The sequence below is a fragment of the Carassius gibelio genome, chromosome B3, assembly GCF_023724105.1.
Source record: "Carassius gibelio isolate Cgi1373 ecotype wild population from Czech Republic chromosome B3, carGib1.2-hapl.c, whole genome shotgun sequence".
Classification (NCBI taxonomy): domain Eukaryota; kingdom Metazoa; phylum Chordata; class Actinopteri; order Cypriniformes; family Cyprinidae; genus Carassius; species Carassius gibelio.
Genome location: NC_068398.1, coordinates 17206817 through 17221462, shown reverse-complemented (window position 1 = coordinate 17221462; position 14646 = coordinate 17206817). Strand labels below are relative to the sequence as shown.

General features: G+C 37.6%; 1 protein-coding gene across 1 annotated transcript in view; it reads left to right on the top strand.

The window, feature by feature from the left end:
• Nucleotides 1-5080: 5080 nt before the first annotated feature.
• The window catches only part of LOC127952906 (voltage-dependent calcium channel gamma-3 subunit), a 28582-nt gene continuing 19016 nt past the window's right edge, over nt 5081-14646 (top strand). Inside the window, exon 1 of the mRNA XM_052551805.1 lies at nt 5081-6033. Coding sequence (XP_052407765.1) covers nt 5823-6033 — 211 coding nt within the window. The 5' untranslated portion in view covers nt 5081-5822. The remainder of the gene's footprint in view (nt 6034-14646) is intronic.

Here is a 14646-nt window from a genome sequence, read left to right as displayed (position 1 = left end):
GTCAGCTTAACTGTTTGTAAGGTTTTCTTTTCCTGTCTAATGGCATTAGATGCTGTGGAACAATGCCCAAGATCATAGGCAAGGTCTAATGGAGAGGTCATCATACTCTACTCGTCATGCATATGCCTTGGACACTACGGGTTGCTTCATGGGCTTGTCTCCTGTTCGTTCTTTATTATTTCTCCTTTTATAGTACAACCTGCCTTTGAATGCATCAGAACTTATTTGTATGCAGCTGCTAAATGTGACAAATCACTAAAAAGTTTGGAAGCAGGTGTTGTTGCCACCTGTTCGGACAGCATGGAAATTCTTGTTGTCCTTGCTGTCCAGATTGGGTGTTTTATCCACTGCGACTGTATCTTTCACTAGGACTCGCCGTCGTAGCCGGCTGTGATTACTGTTAGACGTGACTGAGTATGCATGCTGAAGCCGAAGTCTTTGATAATTAAAATGCATTTACTTTGCATCCCATAAGAAAGTGTTGAAAGGAGAATTCGAAAGAACGGCAATGAAATGCTGATATAATGGGGAATATGACCAATATCTGCTAAGAATGCTGCTATTCCGCTAATGAAAAGCAGAATTATGATTGTATTTTCAAGAATGAGGGAGAAAGGACTATTAAAACCACAATATTAGAGATTCGCTATTGTCAGAAACCCATTCACAATGGGTATTAATTTTGTTGAGATGGCATTTTACATAGACGAAGGCTTAATATCATGCTGCGAGTGACATGATCACTTGTACTGTTTGTCTCAGATATAAAATGAAAAACAACAGCTAAATAATTCAGAAACCACACAGCCTGTTGGTGTACATTAATAAATGAATTCATCATTAAAATGATTAGTCATTCATGTATTTTATTGTCATTATTATTGATGTTAAGAAATATTTTAGCTGTTCTTTTTTAACCCTAGTTTGGTGTAATCAACATCACAAAGAAAACATAATGTAAGGTACCCAGAAAATTAAATTTAAATTAAATTAAATTAAATTAAATGTATGCATTTAGCAGACGCTTTTATCCAAAGCGAATTACAGTGCATTCAGGCTATCAATTTTACAATCATAAAAATTATGAAAATAAAATATACAACCTACAAACAACACTGAAAAAAAATAAAAATAATAAAAGGTTTAATTTATATTGAAACCATTTTTTACTCAAAAAATTGCTAGTGAATTTAAACAAACGATTACAAAGAAACACAATGTAATGCGTTGAATTAAACACAACATTTTGAAGGAGAAAGACTGAAAATTGTGTGTTCATGTAAAACATACTCCGGAAATCTTTGTCTCATTTACAGCTTTTTATTTAGTGATGGCAAAAAAATAAGGAAATCTGCCAAAAGTCAAAGTGTGCATGTGGGGAAATTTCTCTGCTGTCGGTTTCTTTGAAAATGAGCTTTCTTGCTGAAGGAACAGAATCCTTGTGCTTCTCACTGCATTCCAGCTCCATCAGCAAATGACACAGCTATGTGAACTGACCTTCATGGCGCTGGTCCCTCTAACATAAAACCCCACATCCCCATTTAAAGACAATCTGGAGCTCATTCACGGCCATTCATACAGTGCCAGATCAATCAAGCCCAGTGCCTCTGTGGGGAACCACTGTGAATGAGAGGTTAAAGAGGCATGTGAACAGAGGGGTTATCGTAATCACTTCACAGGAAATGGCATGTGGTGAATAAATGGATTCATCTCAAAAGCTTGATGTCTTGTTATTGCAGTGTTCTTCGGGTGGAGTTCATGCTACTTTAATAGCTTAAAAAAATGATCATCTTTTTTTTACTAGAATGTCATCCACATTGATTTCAGAATTGTATTATTGATTTGAAAATGTTATGAACAGCACAAAGCTGTGTCAGTGGGAAAGAAACTCAAGTCGTGTGTCACGGCAACGATTTAGACGACACTCTTTCGGTTTGTTCCATCTGTCATTATCCTTCTAGAGATATGTAGCTGAGCATTTGAATTATAAAGCATTGTTCATAGCATAACTTCATCCTCAATGCTTACGCTGGCTCCGTCGGAGGAAAGCAGGAAAAGCAGGCTGAGGGATAAAGGTGCTTCTCGCTTGTTCATCGCCTTGATGAAAAGGGCAGGAAACACACTATAGCGTGTTTTGCATGCATTGTAAGGACCAAGTGAACAGAAATATAATTTTCAGGATATTTTTAGTGAAGTGAGAGATGAGAAAGCATGTAACAGAGCTGTGGTGGGAGGAAGACTTTGATCTGATCTTCACACAGTGCAGGAGGTGATGTGGCACATTAGGTGTGACACGTGCATTTCTCATCTGTCCATTTATTTCAAAACTTAATAATGTGCAAAAAAATGGCTCCGGACCTTAACTTCACTTAAGCATGGCCTTGCTTATTTTTGCTACAGTGTAAAAATTAATTAATTAAGAAACATTTGCTTAAAATTTTACATTTGCAAGTAATAAAGCTGTTTAGTCAAAACGTCAATTTGTAGGATTAGGACAATCTTTTTATAGCACACTGCAGTGATCACATAATTTTAAACTTATTATTTGCACTTTGCTTTCCTCGACAAAAACCCAATAGGATTTTTCCATTGGCTTTCAGATTATTTCAGAATAGAAGCTCTGTGACCAACAAAAGTTTAGGATTCTTATGCGTTTTGTTCACTATGATATTCTTCACATGTGAAAAAATGTATGAATTTTGAAGCCCAAATAGAATTGTCAGAGGCTAAAGATAGTCTATAAACGAACTATATCACAGTCGCATGACTTCAATGCCACCATCACTTCTGAAAGCTCTTTCAGTCTTTATTTAAAAGAATAGTTTCGAACTAGAAAGGTTTCAAGGAGTGCAATTACAAACACAAAGAGGCTGTGAAGCGTGGGTGAGTTTTCCTTTTTGGCATCATGATGTTAAATATCCCCCAAAATCACTATAGTCTCATTTAGACATTTGTTAAAAAACACTTTTTTCAAAGACAAATCATGCTATAGGATATATACTGAAAATATTTTGAGCTTGTATTAATTCTAGACTTTATTTCAGGCTAAAATCCATTAAAAACACATTGACCTTAGACCACTGGAAACTGCTAAAATTTCAACTCGTTTCCAGGTTTTGGCCTACAAAAATACAGCATCTGTGCTGCACTTTGTTGTCCATGGGACACATGACTCATCTGAAATATATTTTGTATTAAATATAAGAATATTGATTTTCTTTTAGGCAGTAGGTAGCCCAGGATGGTTTTAATCACTGCACATATCCAATCAAAATGGAAATTCAAATGATGCAACGTCTTTTTTTTTCTGTATACCATATTGCCATGAAGCCTGCTTGCTAAAGAGAAATGTCCAAAGCAAAATATTGATGAAATCCAAATTATACTGAATTACGTCAAGACTGGGGAGACTGAGGCTGCATCTGTCATAATGAAGGAGTGGGAAACGGACTTCTTCATCATAGATGAGTAGGTGTTGGATGGGATAGGGTTCTCCATTCACATATAAATTATTATAATGGTTGTACATTCTGTGATTTGTTTGGTATAGATTTAGGAAATTGACTGTTGTAGTGTTGGTGCTTTGAGTGATGATAATGTGTTGTTAATTAAAGCTTGCTGATATCAGATGGGACAACATCTCTGTGAGCATAATTGTCAGCAAATATATAACAAATCTGCAGCAATGTTTAATTTGTAATTAAAATTTAATTAATGTTAATCACCCGCCTTGAAAAAAAAAACACTGCATTGACCAATACTAAATGGATCCAATTCCAATTCTTCTTAATGATTTATCTTTCTTAACCACTCATTTAATACATTTGAGGGAGAAATGTTTGTTTTAAAGGTAAGTATGAACAGTAGTCAAGCTATTTAAGGGGGCCATTTTGATGACACATAGACATTTTTTAATGCGCTATATATAGGCTACCCATCAAGACAAATGCATTGGGGGCCTGAAAACACAATCTTTTGAAAACGGCTTTGAAAAAAGTTTTTTAAAAATGATACCATTATTGTCTCTTTGTAAAGGTGTGTATGTTTAAAGTGACATCGCCAACTACTGGTCTGGCATGTATTATGTACAATGTCTTTAGTCGCTTTCGCCAATTCATGAGAACGGTATAATTTTGACAGCATTGTCATCTGTTTGCAAAACTTTTCAAAAACGCAAAGGAAAAGATTTTCTATTTTTAGTATATCTTTGTAGTGTAAATGTAAATCTAAATGCATAATGCAGTTTTTGGTTTTGATGCGGTCAAGCAAGTCATTCACCGATTAAATTCAACGTTTTTCATCGATTCACTAAAATAATCGGCACATAAGAGTAATTTATCTGAGAACTGGAGCATGTTGGTCAAGCATGTTTACTTATTCACTAAAAAAGAACCAAGAAAAGGTTCATTTGCTAGTTGCTGCAGGCTACATTTCGCGCTATAGGGCTAGATTATCTTTAGAACAACAGAATCTGAACTTTATTTATTTATTTTTGTTTAATTTTTTGTGGTTCCTGACCCAATTCAAAAACCCATTCAATAAAAAGCGTGCAACTTTTGATTGTACTGTCATCTACATAGCTATGAATTTAGTGATGTATACCCTTACGAAAATTAACCATGGTTTTACTACAAATAAAACCAAAAAACCATGGTTACTGTAGTTAAACCATGGTAACCACAAATTAACCATGGTTTTGCTATATTAACCATAGTTTAACCATGGTATTTGTAGTAAATCTGTGGTTTTACAAATGGCAGTCAATACGCCAAAAAACCATGGGTTACTACAGTTTTACTATAATAAAACCATGGTTATTTTTCGTAAGGGTAAAACTCTCCGGAATTGCCCATGTGAAGATATCCATGGAGGAAATCATCGAAACTGTCTGTGGCTCTGTAAGGACGTTCCTGTTCTCCAGGGTCCGATTTTTCATGCATCGCTTCTTTCCCATATCTTTGCATATGAAGGCCTTAAGTAGCACATTGGTTGAGCCAGGGGCGCTGTGCGGGGAGAAACTCGGAGATTAACAGACGCGAGGCTTCGTCCATTCATCAGCGCGCAGAGCAGCCCGCGCGCGCCGCTCCGCTCCCTCTGTGGGCGGTGTTTCAAACGAGCGGATTCGCGAGGAACGTGGGAGCTGTCATTGCTGTGAGACACATTCGCGGAGACCAGCATCACCGTTGACAGCAATCACAAGCGCTGGGATTCTGTTCATTTAAAGGATCAGTGCCTTCTTAACATGCTGCTCCACATATAATCAAATGAAATTTGCTTTAGATTCGCCAGATCTGAAGGGGAATTTTGGAAAGACACAAGCTGATCATGAAGTGGGATATTTTACTCCTCTCCGGTGTTTTAGAGAAAAATGCCGGATGCATCCGTTGAACGAAGGTATTTTCCGCTGGATTAACAAAGGACAGTATTTTTGAAACATACTCTCTGTGCAAAAACACTGGTTTATTGCCGTCTTCGGGAAACAGAGATGTTCTTGTGAAGTCACAGGGGTTTAGTTTTCTGCCTTACCAAATGGTGTGGTGCTGATGAGAGACTGTTCGTCGGTAACAGTTTTTTTCTCAACCCAGAATGACAAACAAATAGCTCTCCGCTTGAGCGATGGAAACACTGTGAGGTTTCTCACTGAACTTGAGAAGCAGCAACAGCGACTGCCACAGTCTCGACCCAACACAAATCAGCACATAATAATGGTATGGGCTTCTGAAGTCGGTCGGAGCATGGAGTCCGCGCACCAGGCAGGTTAGGGGGTTTTAGGAGACACGCTAAGAACCCTGTTTTGAATCCCCATCCTGAAATGAGGCAAAATGTTGATGTGTGACAGAGGAGTCCAAATGCTGATCACCACGGTGGGCGCGTTCGCCGCGTTCAGCCTGATGACTATCGCTGTGGGAACGGACTACTGGCTGTACTCACGAGGAGTGTGCCGGGCCAAAAGTAATAACGAGAACGAGACGAGCAGGAAGAACGAGGAAGTCATGACCCACTCCGGACTGTGGAGAACCTGCTGTCTAGAAGGTAAGCAAGAGAGTTCGTGTGCCTCGGAAAGTCTAAGGATCTATCTATCTATCTATCTATCTATCTATCTATCTATCTATCTATCTATCTATCTATCTATCTATCTATCTATCCCTTGTTGACAAGTTGTTAAAAGAACCATGTTTTTTTTTCTTAGTGTTAAGAATATTTGAATAATCTAAAGAACCTTTTTCCACTGTACGGAACATTTTGTGGAATGTAAAGGTTCCATGGATGGTAAAGGTTCTTTGTGGAACCATTGATGCCAGTAAAGAACCGTTATTTGTAACAAAAGCCTACACACTTGTGTTCATTCTATCCTGACTGAGGATTATTTAATGTGTCACATTGAAAGCACTACTAATCTTAGTCTATCACCAGAATGTATTTTTATACTATAGTATTCAGTTCAGTCCTAACGGTTTAAATGATTTTTTCACAAATCGAGTCTTTTACACAGGCAGCATGATTTTGCAGCTGTCATATAACCAATCGATCAGGGCTAAATTGTCTAATTAGCCTACTCAAATGTCAATTCAAAATAAGATGGGCAATCATATTGATTACCGTATATTGCAGTTCAATAAAAGCACTCTGTTCTGTGAAGTATAAATGTCTCAGTATTACAAGCTGTTGACAGGGAACAGAATAATTGGCTAATGCTGTTAGTGTCATTGCAATAATGTTACCAATACAGATAACATAAATAAATCCGTCCCTTAAAGGAAAGATTGTAGAAGCCTTAAAATGATGAAAATATGTATTTTTGGGGTGCAGTGTATTCACTCATAAAGCTGTAATCAGCCCGTCCGTTATGTCAGTCAAGATGCTCTGAACAGACTGTTGTCTCACCTCACACACAAAGCAGCTTTAAAAGGCTTTTTGAGGGGAAATCAAAGTCAATTCAAACAGGAAGCCTCCAGCCTTACACAACTACAGTGAGCTCAACAAAACACCCTCTGGAGTTTAAAACATACCCTGTTCTTCAAATGTACACCTATACCCCCAACATACTGTATGATGATGGCTTGTTCCTTTTGCTTATCCTCTTCCTCGGTTTTCCTCGTTTTCCTCCTTCTCTTCCCTCTCTTTCCTTGCCTTTGTCCTCTGGATGGATTCATTTTAATTCCAGGCAGTTTAGGTTTTGGCAGCCCTGACACTGCTTGACTGGGAGCGAAATAATGTACTTCATAATGTCTTTTCAAACTTTGATTAATCTCCTGCCCCAGGGAACGCAGAGAGGTGACATGACTGCAGTGTGATGGGAAGATCCTCATCTTTAATTGAAAGGGATGGGCGCAGTCCAATAGATGTGGCCATGGCAGATTACACAAATCCAGTGATTGACTTTTCAGTATTAATTTAATTGAAGTGTATGTCACTGTCACTCAGTGCACAGATACCCACAGCCATATTTGATCCACCACTTTAAATCTCAAAAACATTCTTATGATTTATTTGCTTAATATCAATGAGGGATTGATCCATCAAAACCTAGAAACCTATCACCCTGAGACATGTTCTAGGCTCGTCTGTACATAAATCTTTGAGGAAGGTAATAATGAGGCCTTTTGCTGGACAAGACTACATGACTGCTCTCTGAATATAACCTTCAAGAGTGTGCTGCTCTTCAGCCCTCTTCTCTCCACATCACTTCATGCATGACGGCTTTGCTTTGCCTGTTGATGTTATTTAAAATCAACATGCTACCAACACTGACCCTTTTTACTTTCACATTTCTGGTCTTATCTCATCGTAAAAAAAATATTGGCCTTTGTAATCTTGAATTAAAATATCATTACTTACTCTTAATGGAAACGACTTTCCTGTTTTGATGACGTCGGGCCATGCAACCTATTTGATAATGTCTTTTCACAATCCAATTAATTCTCAGTTGATAAAATCAAGTTTTAATCATCATCAAATAGTCTTTCTTGATCAGAAATGTGTTGAATTCTGAAGATGAAAAGGGTTGTGAAACCAATTCAAATTGACTTTTAAAATATTTTCCTTTATACACGTTGACTTCCAGTATTGTTTTTGAAGAGATTGGGCCTCTCTGTGAATATTGGTCTTGTGTTTGAAATGATAGTTCACCAAAAAATGTAAATTCTGTTATCATTTCATTTACACACTCTCAAGTAATTTTTTAGCTGAACACCCACACACACACACACACACACACACACAAAAGATATCATCAAGAACAATTTTGTTTTTGTCCATGAATTCAAAGTTTCTCTGCAGCCCTTTTCAGACCCTATGAACTTTCATTGACTTGCAAAAAAAAAAAAAAAAAAACTGCAACATTTCTCAAAATATCTTATTTTTTTATGTTCCATAAAGAAAATCATGCATGTTTGGAATGACATGAGTAAATGATGACAGAACTTTTGAGTTTTTTGCGTGCCGTGAACTATTACTTTTCATAGTTAAGATTCATAATAGATTTAAGGTTAACGCATCAGAACAGAGCTGTTTGCACTGAGGAAGAAAACTGTACAGGTGTGCCAGGGCTTATTATTGAATAGACATGTGTGCAAACATTAGTGTTAGAGAAGGAGTGTACGTTTGTGTTCATGTTTTCAATAGTCTGTCAAGTCAAACTATCTTACATGTCCAGCAGCCAGGTGTGTTAAACCCTCTGGGGGAGTTCATCAAGGACAGCTCTGTGTGCCGATATGTAAATGGCTGTGTCTCTGCAGGAGGTCTAAACAGCAGCTCTGATCGAGACTTCCTGGAAAAGCTGTGAAATAAAGTGTGACTTGGATTTGATGGGCCGCTTAAGATCATGGTTCTTACCACATAATTACAGTTTAAATGGTACAGTCATGTGTTTAAAGCAAACATCATATCAGACCATTACAATTCATATGAATGATATGAATCAGCATGAGAATGTGATTCACTGCTCACATTTTTCATCGAAACACACAGTTACCAAAAGGCATGTCTTTATTAGCCCTGTTCTTTTCCAGATTATCCTTTATGGTTTTTTTATGTATGGGGTTACAAAGACGCCATGATTTACACTACTGTTCAAAAGTTAAAGGCTCAGTAAGATTTGTTTTTACTTTTGCTTTTTCAGAAAGACTTTGATCGCGATGGTAAATTTTAAATGTGTGTTACAAACAAAAAAAATTTTTTTTGTTCTTTTGAACTTTTTATTGATCTAAGATGCCTAAAAATATCAAACATCATGGTTTTCCGAAAAATATATTTTTTTAAAAATGCTAATAAGAGGTTATAAGAAATGTTTCTTGGGCATATTAGCATATTAGAATAACCAGCATATTTGAATAATTTCTGAAAGATAATGTGACACTGAAGACAAAATTCAGCTTTACCATCACAAACTACATTTTAAAATACATTAAAGTAGAAAAGAGTTTCAAACTGTAATAATATTTCTCAGTATTACTGTTTTTACTTTATTTTTCATTAAGTGAATGCAGTAAGCATAAGAGACGTGCAACTTAAAAAATCTTACTGGTATTGTATAATAACAGTAATTTCAAAATGAACCTTTCAGAATTATTTTAATATGCTCCTCTAATCTAATGAAAAACCCAGCCAGCAGATCATTTTGGAGCTTTAACCATCTGTTTTATCATAAAGTAGACATGCACTTTTAGATATGTGACTTTTATTAATTCCAGTAATTCTAATAAAGAAATATATATCAAAACAAATCAAATAAACAGCTGGCAGGAGTTTATCTGTATAGTGTCAGAGAACTGAGCATGTGGAAATCCATTACATTTAATCTTGTTTTATATCTTGGGTCTGTGAGACCCAAACAGAAATGATGTAACATTTTTCAGAGGAGAATTTTTGAAGCCTAAGTTAAAATTGTGTTCATAATCAATTCTCAGAAGATTAGGAAAAGGCATGAAGTATCGGCCCCATCCTTTAATATGAAGTATAATTTTCACGCTATTAAATTGGCCTCAAGGCCTCCCAAACAGAAGATGAGGGTTAAATATATGGCGTGTTGCGTTGCATGTCATCATAGGGAGACGCATTAGCGGTTATGTACGTAGTAATAATTGACCGCTCCGGTGGAATTTAACACGGGTTCATATTCTGAATGGAGGTGTAAGATTAATGCAGTACGTCCTCAAGTGCAGGTGGACCTCATGGGAACGGTTTGGCCGTGCTCAGGGTAAATGATGACCTGGGAACTGAGGTAAGGAGGGGGGAGAGAGAGGCAAAGCAGGGAGTGATGAAGAGGGGCTCTTCCTTCCAAGTGTGCACCCAAGCAAAGCCTGTCTCATACACTCTCATCACGCACACACATCTCCTTGGAAACCAGCCGCTCCCGCCTGTGAGATAGGCCCACTGCTCTATCTCCATACCTTCCCCCATCCTCAACCCTGCTTTCCATCCTCCTCCTCCTCCCCTTGTTCATGTAAGCTTTGGAGAAACAGAAACAGCCGTCACACAGCTCCTCAAACATGTGTCAAACGTGCATGGAGAGATGCACATGCATGAGTGCACATATTGTTAAACGGACAGTGCGACTGGCTCATTGGGATGTGTACATACTACTTCATAAGCACTTACACTGCCACTCGGGACACTTCGCAGGAATGCGGCCCGTGTTTTTGCCTTTTTAATGTGCACTGAAGGTGCGAGTGAGGGCTGTTAGACTGGGAACAAAAGGTTGGGCTAATACACACGGCTACAGTGGACTTCATTTATTATGGCAGTGGTAATGGAAGAAACTTGTCAGCACTTTGCAGTACATTGTTGAAATACACTTTTTATCTATACGCTAGCAGAATGTTTTTTTTTTTTTTTTTTCTTGGTGGCAAATTGAATGAGCAGAAGAAATTAATAATGAATGTTTCTTTGTGTTGAAGCCCAGTCAGTATAACAGTCAGATATGCTTTCACCATTTTCATTTAGTGCCACTGACATGAGCTCCTATACGTCTTTGTGGAAAGACTTATGGGGGAATGTGAAGAGACTTCCTGATTTTAAATGACGACAAGTTAGCAGCCTATTCTTTCTGGTGAAGGATACATGTGATAATGTACTCTGCCTCGAGCTGGGGTCTATTTTTTGTCATAATGGCCAACCAACTTTACATTATCCAACTTATAACACAGCTATACCCACCAAATAAATCAATATTAAATATTGATTAGAGTTGAAATGATTTGAAAATTGAACTTGTGCTTTAGTTCATTTCAATTAACGAAGCAATCAGCCTATGAATAAGAGATGGACAATGGCAAATACTAAGAAATATCTGACTGCCGAATGACCAATCAGAATCGTTTATTCCATAGATCATTAGGTCTCATTCATTAGTATTTGTGTAGATTATTCTATGTGGAAAAAAATACAAATAATTACAATTCAACATTAAAAATAAGAAAATGTATTAATAATTGTACACCATTTTAGCATATTATAATATTTTCTGATTGATCATGTAACACTGAGGACTGGGGTAATGACTACTGAAATGAGCTTAAGAAATAAATCACATTTCATAAAATATTAATATTTCACAAAATTGTTATTATTTGTATTTTATTTTTTATATTTTGGATCAAATAAATTCAGTATTTGCCAGCATATAAGAGACTTCTTTCAAAAACATAAAATATAAATTATTATAAAGTCTAAACTTTATTAGATGCATGTGGTTTCAGTTGCTCCTACATTTTCTTGGTAAATTTAGAATACATTTCAGTATGAAAGTTATTGATGAATCCTGATTTGTTTGTGAAAACGTTCGTATGCTCATTTAGTGACACATTGTCTATTCCAGTGTATTATCTTGTATGTATATGTGATGGGAAACTCGAGGACCTCACTGTTTTTTGAGTGCAAGGAATTACTAAAAGTACAGTGTGCCCACCATGCACTGTGACAAACTGCAAAAGAGCACAATTTTGTACAGACTGGGCTTCTGAAACCATGCGATGTTTAGCAAACTGGTGTATTAATATCTAATGCCATGCAAAATCAATAGAGTATTGATGGTAGTTTATCCCTCCGTGACAGTGTGTTGATTTGATGTGGTGGGTACATGGCGTCCTGTGAAGCCGGCAGGAGAATGTGGACCATAGTGAGTCACTGCTGTTCCAGGCTCCTGCCTGTGATGCTGCCTCTGCCCCCTGGCTGCGATGACCTTTGTGAGGCAAATTACTCTTGATAGATCCTCTAACAGCATTGGTTAAGCTTGCAAAAATAGCTCCCCGTGTCTCCTCCCCATCTCAGAGGCTCAGCGACCAGAGATAACACGGCCGGCCCGAGTCCTGTGGATACATACGGGGCTGCGCCAGATTTTACGAGAATTCATTTTAGGGTTAACTAGTCTTCGCTTTGGGTTAATAAGTCTCAAAAGTTAGACATCCCATATCAAAGATTGGTCACCCATAACTGGGTTTTCAACAAGGAGGAGGGATTCTATATTTTATATGTGCTGTTGTTCGAAAGACATTCACTAAGGAGCGTGATATAGTTTTATGGATGTCGTCAGGCCCTCTGCTGACCCGAAACACTCTCTTTTGGACACGTGCCTGCTGTATACAGTACATAAATACACACACATATTCATACAGACCTGCCAGAGATACTGAGTGGCTCACATTAGCTTGAGATGAAGTGCCAGGGCTAGGATGGATTTCATATCGGTTACAGTGAAAGGGAGAGGGTGGAATAAAGTAAGAGACTGTACTATATCGACAAGAGGGACAGGGTGCCAAGAGAAAGCGGGCCTGAAAAATCTGTTTGTGCAAACACTTTTCAATGAGTGTTGATTTAGGTGATAACAGGGCTTCTGAGAATGTGTTGCTGGCAATCCGTCTTTGTGTGTGCGGCCCATTTGCTCTGCCACTAGTATTGTCACTTTTTTTTCACTAAAGGCTAAGTGTTTGAATGCATTAATCAATATTTTTCACACTTTTTGCATAGTTTGATAGACATTATGAAGTGGTGCTCATAAGACATTGTTTCTATTAGACTTCATCACTGCAAGTATGCTTGTTCCTGTTTTCTAAGTATATAAAAACCTTTGGAAAATAGTGGGATGTGTGATATTGATTTCATATAAATTATCAGCTGATAAACAGTATAAAGACTTTTTAAGTTATTAGTATCAGCCTAGGGTATTTAGTCAAGTCATCTTTATTTATATAGTACTTTTTTAGCAATACAGATGTGTGAATGTGTGACGTGACATACAGCCAAGTATGGTGACCCATACTCAGAATTCATGCTCTGCTTTTAAGCCATCCAAAGTGCACACACACAGCAGTGAACACACACAAACCGTGAACACACACCCGAAGCAGTGGGCAGCCATTTATGCTGCGGCGCCCAGGGAGCAGTTGGGGGGTTCGATGCCTTGCTCAAGGGCACCTAAGTTGTGTTATTAAAGGTGAAGAGAGCGCTGTACGATTTCGATTGTGAGTCCAACTCTCTAACCATTAGGCCATGACTTCCCAGATTGTGTCAGATTGTGTCAAAGCAGCTTTACGGTGTTAAACAGGTAATACAATGTATTATTGTATTATTTTACATTGACGGCTAGTTTACACCATTTTTACATGTTGATTACCTTTGTCATCAAACGCTCTCTTAAAGTTCATCTTTAAATAATTTAATACTGTTAAATGTAATTTTTAGCAAAAAAAAAATATATAGGAATATTTGTTTTTGTTGGGATGCCTAAATTTAATCATTTTTAGTGCTTTATTTTTGTGTGTGTGTGTGTGTGTTTATATATATAGTATATCATTTTAATTTTGTCCGTTTATTGATTATGAGCCATTCAAATAATTATTAGCTTATCAAATTATTAAGGCTGAGAAACTGATTATTTCTTCCTGTTTTTCACGCACACACACACACACACACACACACACACACACACACACACACACTTGACCTTCCAGTGAAACAACAGACTTCTCTCTAGTGCCGTATCTGCAGGTCATTTTTTCCAAGCCACTTTCTTACAGAAGATTGCAAGCTCACATTCAGATCTGCCTTCATCCAATCGACAGCTGATGGATAAAACAAAGTCCCGCCCTACATTTTTTTCTTTTTATTTATTTGTTTCACTTAGATGTACGACAAAACAAAGACCTCTGTTTTATCAAAACTTTACAAAACTTTACAACTAGGTTAGGGACATGAGCAGAACAATCAAATCTACAAGAAGGCACTTGTAAAAACTTTCCGTGATAGTTTTTATGTGACCTTCATATAAAAATTGAAGTTATGTTTCTAGTTTCAACCCCTGGGATGTACTGTACTGTTCAAGTGCCCGTAGCTGAAGCCCACACATCTAAATACTGAGCTTTGGCTGACACTAACAACAATATAAGTCCAGCAGTCCCAAGGTCCTTTGCGGTGTCAGACAGACTTTCACACTCCTTGGGCAAGCACTGATTGTGCTGGCCTCTAGGGGGTTTGTCTTAACGCACTTATAGCTTAATAGTATCGCCATAGCCCTTCAAAGCAGCACCTACACCGGCTCGTCCACACAAGTCACCGCAAGAATTATTATGGCTTTGGCAATGAGTAAGTGTCTTCAATATCTGCAGCATGTCCACCTGCGGGGTTTCATAAGCTCACCGCCGAACAATA